General features: G+C 39.6%; 1 protein-coding gene across 1 annotated transcript in view; it reads right to left on the reverse strand.

Annotated features, from left to right (window-relative positions):
* The window catches only part of erbb4b (erb-b2 receptor tyrosine kinase 4b), a 293,042-nt gene that overhangs the window by 111,756 nt on the left and 160,423 nt on the right, over nucleotides 1–20,863 (reverse strand). The window contains 1 exon segment of the mRNA XM_035677324.1: nucleotides 11,906–12,092. Coding sequence (XP_035533217.1) covers nucleotides 11,906–12,092 — 187 coding nt within the window.

Below are 20,863 nucleotides of genomic sequence, written 5' to 3' on the forward strand. Positions count from 1 at the left end.
GGGGGGGGGGGGGGGTGCATCCTTGCTTATTTTCAATTTAAACTGCGATAAAACCCTGGTAATCTGAGCTTAATGGATAGGACGGAGGTGGAAGAAAATCATATTACAATACCTTGAGATAAGACAAATCTACAAGCAAGAAAGAAAAACAAAACCAAGGAAACAAATGAAGAAAGAGACAAAAAAGTAAGACAGAAAAGATTATCAAGGGGCAAAACAAGTGAGTGATTAAAAAAGAGTAAAAGGACCTTCAATGGCTGCTGCTAAGGGCCACTTAGCTGATCAAGGCTGATGTGTGATCAGCCTGCCAGCTGAATTAAAATGAGCCACGCTCTCTAGAATGGGCAAAACAAAACAGTGTCTGAGAGAGGCAGACAGAAAGAAAAGGAAAGATGGAACGACTGAGGAAAGAGAGCATATCTTACTAGAAGCATACCAAGTATGTTGGTTTTACCACAGAGGAAGCTGGCCTTAATCGGTGTATGATTTGCTAAGGCAACAACACGTCATTGAGGCCTTGTTTTTCCAGGCCAACTGCGAGACATTCAGTAACACACTTCGGGCCATGGCTCTCACTTTGTGTATACAGCACTTATATGTTATGTTTATTAGTCAAGGTGGAAAAGTCCACCAAGAAGACTTTAAAGTATATTTTAAGTACAAAGCATTTAGAGAGCATGCACCTCTGCAAAAGCTGCAAATCTCTTAGTGTCATAACTATATGGGTCTTTTTGTCAGATAAGTGTTTTAGAGATTAGAGGGGCTGATGCCACACAAGGGAGGGCTGGTATGATTTGTTATTAACCACTGATGCACCTGGGAGATGTTAGGAGAGACACAAGTTGTTAAGTGGTGCCACTCTGACAGAGTTATGCAAAAGTGAAGTGTCTGACTGGTTGTTTTGGACTGTATAACAATTTGAGAAGTATACCATCCACATTTTTACCCATAAAATAAAACCTGAACTGCCTACATAGAAAGACGGGCTGAGCAAAGTTTAAACAGGCTTATCACCTGGAGCAGCTACTGTCACCACAGGCCAGGTGAGTCAAACCCCCCTTGCCAGGGAAGTGTTAAGGCACCAGTTTACTCCATAAGAATTGCTTTTCAGATCTTCGAACAGCTTCTAAGATGGTAAACTTTTCATTCCACCTTCGAGTGTATCCTTTCAGGTATAAACACTTTTGACATCGGACAACACGTTGTACAAACTAGTTTTTTTTCTAGCATAACCTGGCCCTTGTCCCGACCCGCACAAGGGACAAAGAGGAACACCATTCCATCAAACTTGCAGGATACAGCATCAGCAGGTTTAAATGGAAGTACATATTTTCAAATCTCCCACAGTGACCTTTTTTACAATGCAACAATATGTTTAGAGATATTTAATCTGCTAGATCACCACCAGCGTAGTCAATACGTTCTCTTCATCGACTGCCATTGATTTGTACCTTTGACCTCTGGTGCTCTTTGTCTCCCAAGTTAAAGGATAATGTTGAAAGATGATGATTTTAAACATTTTATCCATAATCCCCTTTAATTCAGTGCTGTTTGTAACTGATGCACTATCGTCAAGGTAAGAAGTGTGTGATGTCAGCCAACATTGTCTGTGCTTTCAGACCACGTCCATGACCAATCTGACCTCTGTCTATGAGCATTAAAGTGGAGCTTCCAGCCTGGTTGTTGCAATAACACACTATAATAAAAAACTGAATATGACATTAACAAAGAGGGAACACCTGGTAGATGTGGTGGAAACTGACACAGAGGTTTGGAAAAATACCATTGATAGAAGCCAGATCTTTTTTAACACCACAACAAATGTACCATGGAGAGGTGGCACAGGGAACGCTTTATTAAAATCTTTATTTGGTCATGCCTGGTGTTGCATATAGTAACACCCACCATATCTCTGTGGAGACAGAAAAGTCCTTTTCATGTCCCATTACCCACCACTGCCCCCATCAATAGCTGCTCCACTTACCCAAGGCTTTGGCCTAAGAGGCAAAAAATAAGCATATTAATTATTAAGCTGCCAGAGGAGAAGGGGGTGGAGTCGTACGGTTGGAGGGTAATGTGTGTGTTTATGTGTGTGTCAGCAGGCAAGGTTATTAAATTGGTTTTGGGAGCTATGCTTCTTTTAAACTCATGGGAAGCAAAGCTCCAAATTAACAGTAATTGGCTGGAAATCTCAGGCCTTTTATCCAACTGTTTAAATATGTACTGTATAGTCTGCCAGCATTTAAGATATGCTGAAACACCCACAGATGAGCCAATATCCCAGACCAAGAGCCTATAGTTTTTTGTAAACCAACACATCCTACAACATGTCACAGGAAAAATTGGAATTGCAAAAATGAAAGCATTAACAAAACAATGACAAAAAAGAACAGTAAACTTTTACAAACACACTAACTGCCTGAGAAGACACTTGTGATTTCAGAACTTTTATTCAATGTTAAACACGTCATGTCTTTAACAGTGAAAATCTCTTATCACTCAGAGTCCACAGGTGTCCATTTAGGCCTCATAACTAAGTTGATGGAAAGTGACATTTTCCTCAGTGGCATTTGAGACCCACCGAGCTGCCAGTCAGCTCCTATTTTATTTGCTTTCCCACTCATTTTGCTCCTCCTCTGAGATGAGCACTGAGCGCCTCTGACATCAAAGACCTGTCTGAAACACTGTCTGGCCTTCAGAATCAAAGTTAGAACTGCATGTCAAGGCTGCACAGCCGTGCATTGACATGGTAAAGCTGAAATGACAGACAGTCAGTGACAGAAACTGAACATGACAATCACATTGCGAGTTTGTGTTTGTTTTGAATCTGCAGTCATATCTATGGCAGACTTTTCAAAAACAGAATAGTGAATAGAAAGGAGTTGGTACATTACATACTGGACAAACAAGCAAGTGTGAGTGTGTATCCACTTCAGGTTGTATAAATGTACATGTACAATGTGCAGTTCAACAATCGGTAAAGGATTAACTAACCAATACTGCGCAAACTAAAGTACATCTTTACACAAAAATATGCTATATGTTTGAATCAAAAAGTTTATCTAGAAATACTACGTTCTTACTACTTTACAGGAGAGTAGTAATGGTGTTTAAGCTGTCCTAAACTGCATCTTGTCCAAAGGGGTTATTATGCACAATGCAAACATATAGAATACAAATAAAAATCTACTAGGTAGGCAAGGCTCAACAAAAAACTAAATGCTTTTTTTCACATTGTAAATAAAAAAGGCCAAAACAAATATTTGGCCTTGATATGCATATGAGTGCATATGAATGATCTGATAGAGTCACACACTACACACTTATTTAACACTTTAAAGTAGGAGTGTCTGGTTTGAAACATTGCAAATTTCAAGTGGCTGAGAAACACATTCTCATTCTGTCCCTCGTTCCCTGCTTAAACAACAGGGTAGAATTCAGATGAGATTTGAGCTAAGTGAACAGCGTCTTATTGGTCTCTGAGCCAGTTTACATCTACATCATGGCAAATTTTAGCCTGATCTAAGTCATAGCCCGGGGGGAAGGAAATGTTGGAGAAAGAAAGAAGAGGACTGTGTTTTGATTATTAATTTGCATTAAAATTCCTTCCACTTTAACTTTTAATGAGGTGAAAGCCGAATCTCACTTCGAGAGGGCCGTAGAGGTTCAGTTTGGAAGGCAAATTGGTAATAAAAGGTATGTGGTCATGTTTAGGCAAGACTGGATATTTTTCTAGCTGACAAAAGGTGAGGCAGAGGTGGAGGCTTGGGCTGGACAATATTTCTAATCAGTAAGGATAGTTAGAGTCCTCCTAGGCTGAAACCTAATGCAATCATGGGCTTAGACAATGGAAATTATATATTGGAAATGGACACATACTACACACTAAAACTTCTAATAATAACCCAGGCGTTTATTTGCTTAAATCACTGAACTCCCCCCTGCCTTATACATCCAGATCATTTCAATAAAATTCAGACCAGGCCTCTTTTGAAAACCTGCATTTATTTGTCAAAATTTGTAGTCACACCATGCTAGTAAAGGAAACGTGGCTTTTTGGGACCCTGCTTTTATTGGAAGTTGTATGGTATATAAACACATACACATGTGAATAGATAGCAGTTCTTTATTTTTGATCACCGTATAAAAACACATTTTACTAACAATTTTGTTTGAAACTCTGTCAAATGTTTTCCTAGTGTGAATTTGAAATTTCAGATGAAGATTTTTATTTGTCCTACATGTTCTTTATCCTACATGTTCTTTGTTCAACTATTCATCCTTGCTTGACATTAACTATGTAGTAAAGTAATATGTACATTAAAGACTAAAAGATTGTAGTAATTTATCTGCTCTTTCAAACTACAGTAAGGAAAAAAATCATAGGGACTGTAATCTTAGACCTATGGCGATTGCAGCTGAGGGGTGATTTTATTCTTCCCTCAATCATGAGGGGACCCTAGCTGTACCATTCAGTGTCAATCTAGGGCTGGACACCTAACCTTTTTGGTTTGGTTAAAATGAACTTGTTTACCCTGTTAGTATGGTTCATTTGGGATTGTGTGAAAGCTGTCAATCAAACTTTGGTGCTGACCAAAAAAAACAAACCAAGACCGTCTGGAAGGTCGGTCTCTGTCAGCTGTCCGGTGAACTCTGGTACGACTTGTTTGTGGTGTGAAACTGAACAGACCAACAAAATAATGATAGCAGTCTGTAGCATGATTTCAAACACTTACCTACAAATAAATCTGCTTATTGTGAAATCTGTTCAGGAACCAAATGAAACAAACTACAATTTACCTTCCCCTTTTCCAAAACCTATCAACAGTTATACTTTTTTTTCTTATTTGTATTTCTTGTTTGTTTCTAAAGACCTTTTACTTTTTGTCCAAACTGTTCCAACATTTTCCTGTGCCTTGCATCAAGGTAATTGGTGTTGGTCTGGGGGTTTACCTGACAGAGTTTAAGGGAAAAATCCAGTAAACATAAGCTGGTACAATAATGGCTGATTTAATGGTTCTTGAAACTTTGTCAAGTCTTACAAAAGGTATATCTGAAAAGGGAGCCGGCACGACAAGAAATTTCTAGCAAAAACCTAATGTCCTACAGATACAGTTCAGTAATTAAATATATGCGACACATACAGTCAAAGACAGACACACAATTTTAATTGGCAAATATATTTTGTATTATTTCTGTTGTCCATTAATATTTCATAAAGCCCAGTAATTTTGTACTCATGAAATCTCAAAATTGCATTATTAAAGTTCAAAATAATAGATATAAAGTCCACCTCCACTTCTTGCCTAGAGTTGGATATTTGAGCTTCACTGTGCAAAATGATGTATGTGCAGAGTCTGAGACTCTAAAGATATTTTCTCATTCATCTACTCAAGCTCATTGAAAATTTGATTTGATGAGACAGGGCCTACGAGCATGATCTGTGACATCATCTTGAAGTTGAACCTGGTCCAGTATGCAACTCATATAAGTGTGAGGTAAAAACTTTAAGCCACTACATACACTGAGAATTGTAGGTAAGGTATTGTAAGTAGGAGACTAGTGTCCAGCAGGAAAATTTTAGACATTAACAAAACAATTTATGCATACTCATAGATTCTGGAATTTTTAATGAGGTAGAAGGAGTAGATGCCCTTTAATTTTGAAATTATATTAAACATATTATACAAACATTATTGTTCCATGCAGACTATTTGTATATGCCGTGATACATGTCTGGGGAGTATATGGATATGGTTTCCATATGAAAAAAACAGGGGCCATTATGGGCATCTGTAACCAAAAGTATAGGAATACCAAGGATTTTACCAAAAGCGTGTACATTTATACTATCCTGCCTGATTAGCTTTGTTCAGTCATAGTAAAGAAATAAACTACTAAAAGAAACTTTTTAAAGAAATTCAGCTCTGTTATTCCCCGGCCATTATAACCCAACCCCTGGCTCAAGTAGTCTCACTATCTCTGTCACACAGTGATATTACAGAGCAATCAATTAACACAAACCACCACTGATGGCCCGTTCCGGACTTCAATTTAACATGTGCCTCCTCACGATCCACATTAGGGGCTCACAAATGTGACAATATGAATGTCGTCCTTCAAAAAGTAAGTCCCTCTTGCCCCCTTCCTGGAGCGGTGAAATATTGAGTGTGACACGGGAGTAATTGCATGGGAAGTAATCAATTAGACACACAATTGAAGGAGACCTAAGGTCTGTGGGCTGCTAGGCAAGAGGCTCGACTGAATTCTGGTGACGTGCACTGAACCAATCTTGCCTGCCTCTTGGGGCAGAATTGTTCTTTCTTCTCCTAGTAGTTAGACGGTGAATGGGAGTCTTAGGGATCAGAAGAAGGCAGCAATTTTACGCCCCATCCCAGCATTCCCTTGTCTGGGGGAAACACACTGACTCAAATAGTCTCTTTCACCTTGCCCTATCCCATTCCATCCTTTCTTTGCCTCCCTTAAACATCGCCATCACAAGAGGCTGAACAGAACACATTCAGCAGATGATAGAGTACATTATGATTTACCAATTTAACAACTGCGGTAGACTTTAGAGAACAAACTAGGACTCAAGTGCTCAAAAGGGTGTTGCATACAGTACAAAATGGTACAAATATTAGATTACATGTGTTTGTGTGAAAGGCATCAATGTGACAAATCAAGACAGCCAACTGAAATATGATGAGAGACACATTGCTAAAGAAAGAGGGATAAAGAGATGGAAGAAAGACAGAAAATAGGATAGATAAAGAGAGAGCAGATGGGCCATGAAGGAGTGGATAACGCCTTGGCGTACAACACAGGCTTGTGTACATGCATGAGACGAGAGAGGATCATTCAGCAGATGGGGCCTCAGATTGGATGCTTCATTTTGGACAGACGCAGTGCAGGCGTAGGGTGGTTAGAAAAATGAATCAACAACACTAAACAAATCTGAAAAAAAAACCGATACTGGATGGAATGAGGAAAGGGGGGGGGCAGTGAAATGCGTTAAATCAGAAAGCTCATCTGTGTTGTGCTCCTTATTGAGGCTGTTATTATTTTGCCAGGAAAGCAGGCTGTAATTACCATGTGAAAGCACAGAGGCTGCCCGGGGTTCGTGTGAATCCAGACGGAAGTGCTGAAAATGTTTGCCTAAGCAGGAAGGAAGACACTGCAGGTCAGCGTGCATCAAACTACAGATTAGGAACTTTGAAAATGTCAGGAGGCGGCTCTGTTTAACCTTTTTCTTGGCTATAGGACAAAAGGTAGAAAGAAGTACGTATTTGAAGCTTTTCTTTGCAGAAGTAGGAGGTTCACTTGTACACACAAAAAGCCTAAAAAAATGGGTGACCTTTCAGGGACCCGCTTTTTGTCATCGTATGTGAGATGAGAACTCACACTGTCACTTTTTAAACAGATTTTTGCCCCCAAAAAGTAATATCAAACAAACAACACAACTAAACTTTCCACACTTAAGCAAAAGTGTCTTTTAGATTTCTTATTCACTTCTATACACCCCTTTGCACACACACCATCCTTAAACTTTTCCCGGCTTGACTGTGCCTTATATTTCATATTCATGAGGATAACTTAGCTAAGCTTGATTGAAAGGTGCATCGGAGGGAGTCCTATCCCTGCTCAGCCAGAGACCTCCTCCACCACATCCTCCGGTCCCCTCAAATCAAGAGAGTCCATTCACAGCTCGCAGAGAGTGCACCAGAGAAATCAATAAGTGCAATGCTACAATATACTAGCGACAAATTGATTTCATCCAAAGGCAATTTCAACCCAAATAGAAATGCGGGTGGGTTTCAGCACTGAAGGGGTCTTTTACTGTTCCTTTCTCTCGATTAGCCCCTTATGTAGTTAATAAGTTTTATCCTCTTATATGTGTTGCTTATGGATTATATTGATCATTTTACACTTCTCCTGGGAGCTGCGAGCAGAGAAATGGTGGACCAATATGACAGCAACATCAAAGGCCTTGTAATGAATAAGACAGCTAGCTTGGACCCACTAAAGTACAGGAAGGGAAGAGTTTTGATCAGTGCTGCTTGATGTACAGGAGAGGATCCATCCTGATGGTTCAGGCTCATATCCTTCCCCAACAGTACACTGTAGAATGATGACAACTGCAACGGAACAAACTAGGACACAAGTGACTTGTTTCTTCCCCCCAGCAAGAGCTTGTTTAACTGTCAGGACCATGTGTGCAAAAAGCAGTGATATGATGGACCCTCCAAGATAAGTTTTTTTCTATAAAGAGATAAGTTGGTATTCAAGGTCCTAAATTTTGGACAGCCCTATCTACTCAAACTTGAACTGCATATACATTACAAAAAAAAAGATACCTGATGGAAATGAGACCTGGCGACAATCAGAACTGGTTTCAAGCATAATTAGATCTCATACAAAATGTGGTCGACCCAAACAGACCCAAAAAGAGAAAGAACACCAACACTGGTGGCAGCATGATGTGCCACCAATCAATAAGCAATCGCGGCTAAAAGAGTAGCTCCAGGTTATCCATACCCATGGTGGCAAGGAGAGGACAATCCATGGCTTACATTCAGGTGGACGATGTGTTGAACGGACTCACCGACAAGAAAATACAGGTTAGGTGCACTGGCTAGCTAAAACGTTAATTTAGTTATCTGTGCAGATAAGCAGCTTGCTAAAAAAATAAATAAAACTGTGAGCCCTGTTTCTGAGTGTAGTGTATTTCCTGTTATGAGGTTGTTGGCGCTGACTCTGATTTACTCCTTAAGAGTCAAACTTTTGTTTTTGAATGCCAAGGCATTTTACGTAACAAAGAAATTTGGCCGTTTAGTACCCGACCCTAACCTGGACACAATATTTTGGTCGTGATTTGGTTGTGCCAGACCTCTGGCATAGCTGATTTCAGCTTGTCAAATAAAGTAAATAAAACCCTTGGAAACGTTCAATCTGAAATCTGAGCTTTTCGCTCACATTGATAACTACTTTCGTTTACCTCATTATTTGCCTCATTATTAAAACTTACCACATTCAATATGAACATTGTAACATTTTATATATGACAGAAAATAGGGTAAAACTTTATAGGTCCCCTTTAACAAGAAAATTAGAAGATTCTGTTCTGTTTTATTCTATTCTATTCGTTAACAAGAACAAAAAATAGTAGGGTGAAACTCAAACACTCAGAGTTATGAAGAAGAGCAGATTCAGGCCATGGCTGTTGTGCATAACTTCCCCTCTACTTCATGGCTCGAGGCCACGGATGGCACATCAAACAGCAGCTTCTTACAGAGTCCAGCCCTTACTCCCTCAGCACTGGCTTCAACTTGGCACCACAATGAAGAGGACTGGCTTGGCGAAAAGCTGGTGGTGGTGCTGGACAAAAGCAATTCCCTAAGTATGGCGCAACATGCAAAAAATAATACAAGATGGAACATAACACACAAGCACATACTGTAGCTACACATGCACTCATGCATGGATGTGTTGTTTTGACTCTGGGGGATCACAGGGAAGGAACAGTTGAAGAGAACAATGAGAGACAACTGAATTATTTAGAAAGATGGTTTGGAAGCAGAAAAGACACAAGCTCAATGCAATGCCTCTTCCTTAAGAAAATCTAAATAAATGTTTTTTTGAATAAATTGAAATCTCTCAATACAGAAAGAAGTTTTTAATTCTTGTAAAAACTGATGACATGGTCTTTCTCATATTGCCTCAGTGTTTCCTTGACATACTTGTCATCACGATAAACATATATTCATGCATTTATGTAATACTGCTCCCAAAACAAGCTTTAGTGTATGCCACCAGATTGCACTGGGAGTTCATTCCCATAGAGAAATAAGGAGCAAAAGTAATTTCAAAGCATTCACCATCAACAAGGACATGCATGGCACTTTGTGGTGCTACCTAATAAATCATTCAAATTGTATTCCTCTTGCTTCTCTATGTGTAAAAGATAATACAGGAATTAATTTATGTTATCACTGCACAGGAGGACTAAATACAAAATACAACTGGGACAAAATACAACTGACCAGGACTTACTGATAACACTTTTACTTGCCAAAACCCAAATTGATTCTCCCTCCATTTTCACTCAGAAGATCTGTGAGGTTGAATTAAGCTTTTAAAATGAGTAAATAACACTTCTGACCTTGTGTTGCACAAATCATGAGCTGGTCCTGGCCCTGGCATGCCCCACTTAGCCCTGTACTGGAAAAGCTCTACGTCTTTTTTGCAAGTCAAGAGCTTCATTTTCTTACTGACCTCAGCATCAGGGCGCCTGAAGGAAACCTAGCAGCACAAGGATCCATTGTTCATAAAGAAGCAAAGCCACCCACACAATATTTTCCTACTTAGTACGCTATTTATCAGCAGTCACATTCACTATCTTCTCCAGCTTCTGAGGAAACATGTTTGATTCGATTGCTGAGTGGGTTGTAAATCAGACGAGATTTTTTGTGTGAGCTAGGGTGATGGGTGTAAATAACCAAAGAGATTAAGTATTTTCACAACATCGCAAGTCAGCATCATATCGCTTTGTGTGAGAGGGTTAATTGTGATAACAGCACCAGTTGGGTACTTTGGAGAAGAGGCAAATTGTCTGCATATTCCCATTTTCTGTGAAGGTGATCAAAGCAAATAAACAACTACAGCACATTGGCCATTTTTTTTTAAATAAAATGTGTTTGTACCCTAATATAATGTATTATATATGCAATTGTTTTTTTTGTGAAAGACTTTCTGAAAGCCCCCCCTTACTCCCTTGATCTATTTTCTCGATGACACTGATGATATCCTTACCAGTTTATTGTTAGATCATTGTGAAACAATAGTAATACCTGTTGCTAGTCTGTTGCTAATCATTTTAAAAACAGAGGGTGGACAACCTTGTACTAGGCAAATCAATTATTGATTAACAGTAGTTACTCAACAGTGGGATCATAGTTAAAATCAGCTGTAACATTTTTTTTAAATCATTAACGCCAAGGATATCAACTTGATGGTAAGGAAGTGAGTGGAGTGAATAATGTTTCACAAGTCTCAGGTAAGAGTCTGTCAAGCATTTACTTAATCCACCTCTTAGCTGTTACCTACATGTACACATATACAAAAAATAAATAAAAATAAAAATCAGCTTTTCAAATATCAGGCAGTTTCCATTTGACCGTCACCTTTTGTTCCCATTTCATTAAGCTCACACTGGTATGTGGATTGCCACCATTTGCTGAGACTGCTTCTGACTCAACTGTAAATGATAAAAAGTGACATTTCATACAATTTTTGGAGCACATTGTGTTACTCGTGCTGGACAGTATACCTCACTGTAAAAGCAAAACATGGGCCCATATATATATCTGGCAGTACAAATATCATACAATATATGTATAAATATCTGACATCAGCTAGTCTGATGCACCAGGTGGTTTGTTGCACAGAACCACCTGGGAAGTCGTTGTTTGAAACTTTGAAATTTGAAATATACTTGGCAGGTGATTGGATGGACCATGTATCTATCACCATCTATCCGTAGTGAGCTTCAACTTATCCCTATAGCTAAGGTTTCCAAATGATGTTTATTTGGTCAAAAATGTAGGCTTAGTTATCTGGTTTCTTAAACTAAAAATGAAATTAAGAAAGCGGTAGAGGTGTCCTAACATGTTAGGAGTTCCCAGCAGGTGGTGAATGAAAAGAGTAAACATGCACACTCACACGGAGGCATGGAAATATAGAATCCTAAACGTTTGATCTCAGATAAAAAATACGTTTTTTCAAAGACTGGGCTCAAGTTTAGACTGACCACATACTGAAGTTCTCAAAAGGCACTCTGTCACAAATACCCACAACAAGACAGCACAACAAATGTGAGTAACCAGTAAATAATTCATTCACTCACCTGTGAGGTTCTTCAGACCCAACTGGCGTAGGCCGAAGTTTCCATCACGTCTGTAATTGAGAAAGATTGCGAGGGAGTAGCGGTCCTCATACAGCTTGGTTCCTCGAATGATCCTCAAGTTCTCCAAAGGCAGGTAGTCAAACTGGTTCAGGGCCACCAACACATAGCCTGTCACTTCTCGGATAGACTGTGGACAGAGTTTTGGAGGGAGGCGTTAGTGTGTGTTTTAATTGCGCAATAATATTGTTGCAGAAATTTAATAAAAGAACACTTTAGGAAGCAAATCATTCTGTTATGTGAAAGACATGAAAGGAAAAACAGAAATCTGCCTTGTTGGATCTAAAAGCAAGTAAGCTAGTCCAAAAATCCAAGAGGACTTGAGGACACCATATTCATGTTTCTCCAGGGGTTTATTCTGAGGAGACAACAGTGTTTTCAGCCAACAATGAAGCGCTGCACAAAACACGCAAACAAAGGAAGTTTTACAATAGAGTGACAATATGCTATTTAAAATTATGCATTTCAAACTTAGCATGTGTAAGTAGAAGTGAACAAAAATATAAATACAGTTACTATTAGCTTTTCTTGGTAATTCAGTGTCTGTTTACCCTGACTATTGTGCTTTATGTGGAACGATTAGGCCTTAAAACAGGACCCATCTGTGATCTAGTCTTTTCCTCCTAAGACGTTCCATTTTTTTCTCCTCCATTTATTTTTCTCTGCAATCATTCATCCTCCTTAAAAACTAAGAGTCAATGTAGCACTGCACAATTTACACTAAACTGCTGTCTTACTGAAATTCTGTTTTTTTCTTTATTCTGTTGTTAGAATGTACCATTGACAATCAAGTATTATGACTTAAACCTTGTGTGACGGAAATATATGTAATTTTTAAAATATTTTTCTATATATGTAATTACAGCAAAGTTCCTGTAAGTTCTGTCTTTACCACACCACTTCCTATAACAACAAAATTAAACAACTGGATACAGTCTTTCAATTTTTTTCCCAGCTTGAATAAAGTCACATGGCATACACCAAATTTATGAATATGCATGCCGTGGCCATAGTGAAGCCTGCAGAACCAACAGAGCCATGTCACGCATTGCATATGTTGCCCAAGCAAAAAAAAAAAAAGATTATTAGACCAATGTTAATGTTAATTTTGTTGTAAAATGCAGTTTAAATTCTTTGCAATTTAATTATGGGTACTTGCAGGCTGTAAGCACTTTGCATATGCAGTTTAAAAATATGTACAAAAGCAGTAACAATATATCAAGAACTTGTTGAATCAAATATTTTAATTTAGTTATTTGGAGCTACCAAGAATGTTTCTTTCCCTGCCCTTCAGTATTTCTGGATTTATTATTTCATATTGAAGGTAATTCAATAGCTTTAAAAGTGTACGGAAAAAGTGTACGGAAAAGATACATGTATGTCATGCCAAAACAGTTGCCTCTGAAATGAATTAGGGAGGAACGGGATAAGGGGCAGAGGTAATGTTGTAGAGAAGAAAAACAAACAAAACAGAAAGTAATGAAGAAAAAAAAGTTAGGCATGCTATATCAGATCATTGACAACAGCTATCTTCAAGGTCACTTTGCACATATTCAATCATGCCAGCAAGTTGAGTACAAGCATCTGAGTGAGGAAAACTTGCTCTAGGGTTTGTGACCTCAATGCAAAACTTGGCACAGGGTTCAGCACTCATGTACGGGGTCCGGCCTAGGGTGACTGAGCCACAAGGACAGCCATTGCTTCACACTTTAAATGTCATTTAGGAGGGGATATAACGACTGTCGAGACTTTGGCAAGGAGCCACCCAGTTGGAACTGCTGTTGCATGAATCAAAGTGACAGGCTGTGTCCTCTTTCTCCCATCCACCATCATGGTGGCTGTCATTAACAGACAGGCGGTCAGAGAAGTCTTTCCACGCCGGCCGCTGATGCAGATAATCAACAAGTCTGTGTGTGAAGTGCTGTTGCAGCTGATGTGGTGAGCTGAAATAAGTCCTAAGGAGGGCCCTGGCAGCGTAGTCATGGCGGCTGACAGCTGTCAGAGAGCATGGCCATCAGCCACCAGTAAGTAAGCCGCAGTCACAGCTCCGTCATCATTACCCTGCTGATTACCATTAATAGAAACAGACCGGCCAGAGTTTGGTGAGTCTGTGTGTATTTATATGAATGAGTGATGGGGAATTATATTCAGTGTGTATGTTTATCACTTAACTAGTTGGAAAAGAAGTAAGCTACTTTGTGTAGATAAACATATTCTAACAGTTGGAGAATCACTGACATTGTGCAAAGTTGATGCATCATTGTTGTATGCATGTGAATCTGTCTACGTAAATCATGAGTATATGTAAAATATGTTAAGCTTCTTTGATATGTGTATATGTTGTATTAATCTATGCCATCAGTGAGAACACAGAGTTAGACAGCCTAGGCCATGCTTCACACTTTGACTTTTTCACTAGCCAAGAGCTGAGGCCTGTTGGATGACTCAAATTCATCCTGCTGGGGGTTTCAAGGTCTTTTCTACCCTGCTACACAACCAAATGCCTTCAAGTCTATGTAGTCCAGTGACATTGCCCTGGGCACTGTGCCATAAACTATCTTCCCAATCTAGGATCCAGGTACTTTTTCATACTACCAAAAGGCACACAGCGGCAAGACCAATCAACCCTGAATCTAAGCATATACAGTAGCTGATAATTATTATTTCAGGGCACACACTTCATGGGTGCTTTTTTACACTTTTTTTTCCTGAGCCTGTTTATTACCTCGCTCGCACGGTTGCCGGTTTGTTATTTTCAAGCCACCAAATCAATACTTTCCAAAGTGCAGCCTTGCAGAGGGAAATAAAACGAGGGAGAAAGAAGATGGCAGGTACACACGCTTTTCTCCCCACAGATTGTTCAATAATGAACTGCATGAAAAAAGGGAAACAACTTGTAGTGATTACAGGCCCTTGCTGAGCTAATGGCCAAACTGGCTCTGCATGGTCACTTTCATTAAACACAGATCAACAAAACAAGCACCCCACTCCCTGCAACACCTCTGCAGGCCAAGTGCATCGTATGACTTCAGGGAAACAGGCACTTGGATTACAGCAAGCTTTAACACATGCAAGTGCCTAAAGGAATACAGCTAAAATATGATATCCAATGCTGAGTTTGGCACATGTGCCAGTGAAGTAGCATATTAATTTTGTGTGACCTCCTCTACAGTATATAGCTACAGTGCAATTAGAGCAGTAAATTAACTTCTAAAGATAACAACATGACACATTGTTGTCCTGAATTTTTCCCAGTAAAAATAGTTCTTCTTATAGTCTCTATATACCTCTTATACCTCTTTTATCTTGATGGGCAGTGTTAGGAAGGTTACTTTTGAAATCCAGATTACTAGCTACCCTGTTAAAAATGCAAAAAACAAATGTAACTATTTTGATTACTTCATCAGTGTAAGTTATTACATTTGTTACTTTACTAACAAATGTTTTATTTTGGATACATTTTTGAGTGTCACAACCCCTGCAAAATGAAGAAATTAGAATATGATCCATTTGGTTTGATAATATTATAAAGACTAGAAGAGCTGCACAAATCAATCATTTCAACCCCATTTATGTCAGCAGAGGTCTAAACCGGTAGTAAGTGGGCTCAGCTACCAAAAGTCTGGCCACAGCGACCCATAGAGCAGACGCAGTATGCATTAATCCAGGTAATTTCTTTACAGCAGGCAGTGGCTTTTTTGGCTTCATGCGCCACTGAGCAACTTTCATAGGAACGAATGGAGCACCGCCTCCAACGCCTTATGCAGTTTTTCCTTAATACATCCAGGAGAGCAATGCACATTGATTTAATTTGATTGGGCTAAACACATACTGCCCACTGAGTAGAGTCTGTAGATGTACAGTCAACTTTTTGAAAGCCATCCTACCCTTGATGGCGTTGACCTGCATTGTCAGGAAAAATGCCAAAAGAAGGCATTCCTGCAAGGCAAAAAGATGCAAACCAACGGAACATTTTGGTTAGTAACTGTTAGTACATTAACTGTAACGGATTACAGAAGCCCAAGTTCTAATGGTCTTTTCGTTCTTATTCCAGTTCAGTATAGCTTTTAACACGCTCATCTCTTACAGTAAATAGGCATAGCTATTCCAGATTCAAACAGGAAGGTGCAAACTGTTGATCATCCATAATCCCTTCAGTGAATAAATATCTTTTTCTTTTTAACTGAGATTGCATAAAGAGTGGGATATTAGACTCTTTTACCCCATGTAGACTAAACTGTGTAGTAACCCCCCAACTCACCCAACCCTGCACACAACACTTGCCTCCCAAGAGATCAGTGCGTCAGAGTCCCAGTAACAGTGAACAAAAGAGACAGAGAGAGCCAGATTCACTAGATTAACAGGGATTTCTCCCTCCTCCCTCCTCCCCATGCTGGAGCATTTGTGAACGGAAGTGTGGCAGCGGAACAAACCCCTCACTTGAGTCACAGAGACGTGCGCGGTTTTGAAATCGAGTCCTTCAATCCCAACTTCTAAAAGAAGAAGAGAGGGAGGGAGGTTTTTGGGTAGAGCTGGCAAAGGAAGGAAGAAGAAAGGATCGAGAAGGAATGGGAAACAGAGATGGTTGGATACACACTGCAGGAGGAGGAGCTCAGTCAAGTGCATCAGACTAGATTTACGTATATTTTAATGCATAATTAAAACCACACCTGTTCCAGGTCAGGAAAGAGACAAAGAGAGAGCAAAAGGTCTAAGGAGGGGTGAAATGTTTTGAGGGGTAATGCAGGGCTGAAAGTGCATAGACACCATTAGCATGTTTGGAGAGACTGAACACACGTTAGCATGATTGCCTCTCATTTCCATACATATTGAGGCATACCGACGTGCTCCACAGGGCTACGGTCATTGAAGTCTGATACACAGGAGTGCACTGGGGGGGCTTAAAGTTTGCCTTGCATCACTAAGTCCTCATCCTCTATTTCCATATCGCTTCCCTAAACCCTCTGCCTGAGCTCACATCCACATCTGTAAACAGACACAGAATCCGGATGGAGTGTCTACAAGTATAAGTGAGAAAATCCTCCTGACTTTTTCCAGGAGCTCATCCCTCAGTGTAACTGACAACCTACTGGAAATATTGCTTGTAATTGTCCCATTTTAAAAAGTGAAGGCTTCATTACTGTTTTGACATTAATTTCTGACATCAATCTTTATAAATGAGTGTTAACCCACCATTGTGAATAACTCATGCATATCACTCACAAAGTCAGTTATAATATGACATAATATAATATAATCCACAACTCGTCGAAGACTGACGCTTTAATAGGCCATGCTTCACAACTTATAAAAAGATTTTTTAACCAACTAAAAGCAAGACTTTTGAGCTGGTTGATGGGATTCAAAATTCATCTGGCTGGTATATTCAAGAGGTTTTTGCTTAAACCCCTGCTCCCCCACAAACCAAATGGGCCTTTTCAAATATTAGATAATCCAGTGACATTGGCCCTGGGGTGCACCTTTTGTTGCCCATAAAAAACTTTATTCATTCCCAAATCCCTGAATTCCACGTACTTTTTTTCCTACATACTTACCCCAAAAAGCCCACGCGGGCCAAAGACCAAAATCAAACCCTGAATCTAAAGGCATTTATAAACAAGTTAGGGGGCTGATTAATTATTTAATTTCAGGGCCACCCACACTTCCAATTGGGTTGCTTTTTTTTACCCAACTTTTTTTTTCCCTGAGCCTGTTAATTTACTCCCCCTCGTCGCCCACCGGTGCCGGTTTGTATTTTCAAGCCAACCAAATCAATTAAACCTTTTCCCCAAAAGGTGCAAAGCCTTTGGCCAGGGAGAAAAATAAAAACGGGAGGGAAAAATAAAGAAATGGGGGCCAAAGGTACCCACCCCCACGGGCTTTTACTCCCCCACAGAATTTGTTCAATAATGGAAAAACTGCACTTGAAAAAAAGGGGGAAACAACAAAAACTTCTGGTAGTGGTTTTGTAACAAGCCCCTTATGGCTGAAGCTATGGAGGCCAAACTGGGGCCTTTTGCATGGTCACTCCATAAAAAACCCACAGTTTCAAAAAACCAAAAAAACAAGCAACCCCAACTCCTGCAAACACTTTTCTGCAGGCCAAGTGCATCGTTTTGACTTTCAGGGGAAAAAAAACAGGCACTGGATTTACAAGGGCAAGGTTAAACATGGGCAAAGTTGGGCTAAAAAAAGGATACAAGCTAAAATATTGATATCCCCAATTGGCTTGGGGTTTTGAACATGGCAGTGAAGTAGGGCATATAAAATTTTGTTGTGACCCTCCTCTTAACAAGATATACTAACAGTGCCCAAATTAGGAAGCAAAGTTAAAATTAAAAAACTTTCTAAAATAAAAAACCACATTTGGGGACAAACAATTTGTTTGTTTCCTGGAATTTTTTCCCAGTAAAAAAAATAGTTCTTTTTCTTATTTAGGTCTCTAATATACCCTCTATACCTCCTTTCTATCTTGGATGGGCCAAGTGTTTAGGAAAGGTTAACTTTTATCGGATATTAGGATACCCCCTGTTAAAAAAAGCAAAAAAACCCCAAAATGACTATTTTTGGTTAACTTCATTCGGGTAAGTTTCATTACATTTGTTACCTCACTAAACAAAAATTGTTTATTTTGGATTTTAAATTTGAAGTTCACAACAAACCCCTTGGGCAAAATGAACGAAATTTAAATTATGGAATTCCCCATTTTGGTTTGATTAACTATATAAAAAGGACTAGGGGGAAGGGAGGGCTGGGCAACCCAATAATTTCAATCATTTCAAACCCCATTTTTATTTCAGCAGAAGGTCTACAAAAAAACCGGTGTAAGGGGCTCCAAGGCTATCCAAAAGTCCTTTGGGCCACAGCACCCCCATGGAGCGGACGGGCCCCAGGGGTTATGGGGCCATTTAATCCCAGGTAATCTTACCAGAGGCCCCAGTGGGCTTTTTTGGCTTCATTGCGGCCCCCCACTGGGAGGCCAACTTTCATACGAAGGAATGAAGGGCAGCCTCCCCAAACGCCTTATTTTGCAGGTTTTTTCCTTAATACATCAGGAGAGGCAATGCACATGGGATTAAATATTTTGGAATGGGCTAAAAACAATACTGCCCCACTGGAGTACAAGTCTGTAAGATACAAGCGCCTTTATGGAAGCCAATTCTTAACCCTTGATTGGCTGAACTTGGCATTGCGGGAAAAATGCCAAAGGGGAGGTGGCATTCCTTTGCCAAGGGCCAACAGATGGGGCCCCAACAAACCAAAAACGGACATTTTTTGGTAGTATAAAAACTGTTAGTAAATTTAAACTGTAAAACGGATTTACAGGGGAAAGGCCCAAAGTTTCTAGTCTCGTTTTCTATATTTCCAGGTTTTCAGTATAGGCTTTATAACACACCCGAGGCTCATTCCCTCATTTACCGGATCTTAACAATAGCATAGTATACCAGACAAATCAGAAGTGCCAAAAAAACTGTGATCATTCCATTTTAAATCCCTTCAGTGAATAAAAAATAAATAATCTTTCTTTTTAACTTTGAATATGCATTAAAGGAGTATGGGATATAGACTTCTTTTTACCCATGGTAAGACTTTAAAAACTGTGTACGTTAAAAACCCCCAAAACTCAACCCAACCCAACCCTGGCGCCACACCAAAAAAAAAACCACTTTTCCTCCCCAAGAGGATTTCAGTTTGCGGTTCCAGAATCCCCAGTTAAACCAGGACAAAAAAGGAGACAAGAGGAGGGCCAAGATCTCCCAACTAAAGGAATTTAAAAACCAGGTTTTTCCTCCTCCCCTTCCTGCCCCCATGGCGGAGGGGCAGTTTCGTTGAACGGGAAGACTAGGTAATGAGGCCAGCGGAAAAAACAAAAAACCCTCAACTTAGAGTCACAAGAGACAGTGCCCGCAAGTTTTTGAAAATACAGATCCTTCAATCCAAAACTTTCTAAAAGAGAAAGTAAGAAGAGAGTTTGAAGGTAGAGTGGAGCCAAAAAGAAGGAAATGAGAAAAAGGACGAAGAAAGGAATGGAGAAACAAGATTTGATTTAATATAAAAAACTGCAGAGGGAGAAGCATACAGTTTAAAGTTAATCAAGATTAGAATTTACGTATTTAAAGGGGGCATATATAATTAAAAACCACAACCCCTGTTTTCCGGGTTCAGGGGGGAAGAGACAAAGAAAGAGGAAGCAAAAAAGTTTTAAAGGAAAAGGTTGAATTGTTTTTTGAAAGGTTAATTGGGCCAAGGCTGAAAGTGCATTTAAGAACCATTCGATGTTTGGAGAGACTTTGGGGGAACACCACGTTTTAGCATGGATGCCTCCATTATCCATAAAATATTTGAGGAACATAAAAAATTACCGACAGTGCCTCCCCCCAGACCAAGGCTACACGGTAACATTGAAGATACTGGAATACAGGGAATTTGGCACATGGGGGGCTTAAGTATTGGCCCTTGCAATCACCTATTCCCTCCATCCCTTCTTATTACCAATCGGTTTTCCCTTAAACCTTTCTGGCCTGAGGCCCCTTCCAAAACACTGGTAACAGACCCCCAAGGGAATCCGGGATGGAGTGATCTACAAGTATAAATAGAAGAAAAATCCCTTCCTTGGACTTTCCTCAGAGGGGGGTCCTCAATCCCCTCAGTGTTAACTTGGAACCCACTTATTACTAAATAAATATTTTGGCTTGTAAATTGTCCATTTAAAAAAAAAAAGTGAAGGGCTTCCTTTACTGTTTTGACATTTAATTTACTGGACCATCCAAATTTTATAAAATGAGTTTTGTTTAAACCCCCCCACCCCATTTTGTGAAAAAATAACTTTCATGGCATATTTCCCACTCAACCCCCAAAAGTCAGTTTTTAATATATCATTAAATATAATATATATTCCCG

The sequence above is a fragment of the Morone saxatilis genome, unplaced genomic scaffold, assembly GCF_004916995.1.
Source record: "Morone saxatilis isolate NCDOM2014 unplaced genomic scaffold, NCSU_SB_2.0 Contig5, whole genome shotgun sequence".
Classification (NCBI taxonomy): domain Eukaryota; kingdom Metazoa; phylum Chordata; class Actinopteri; family Moronidae; genus Morone; species Morone saxatilis.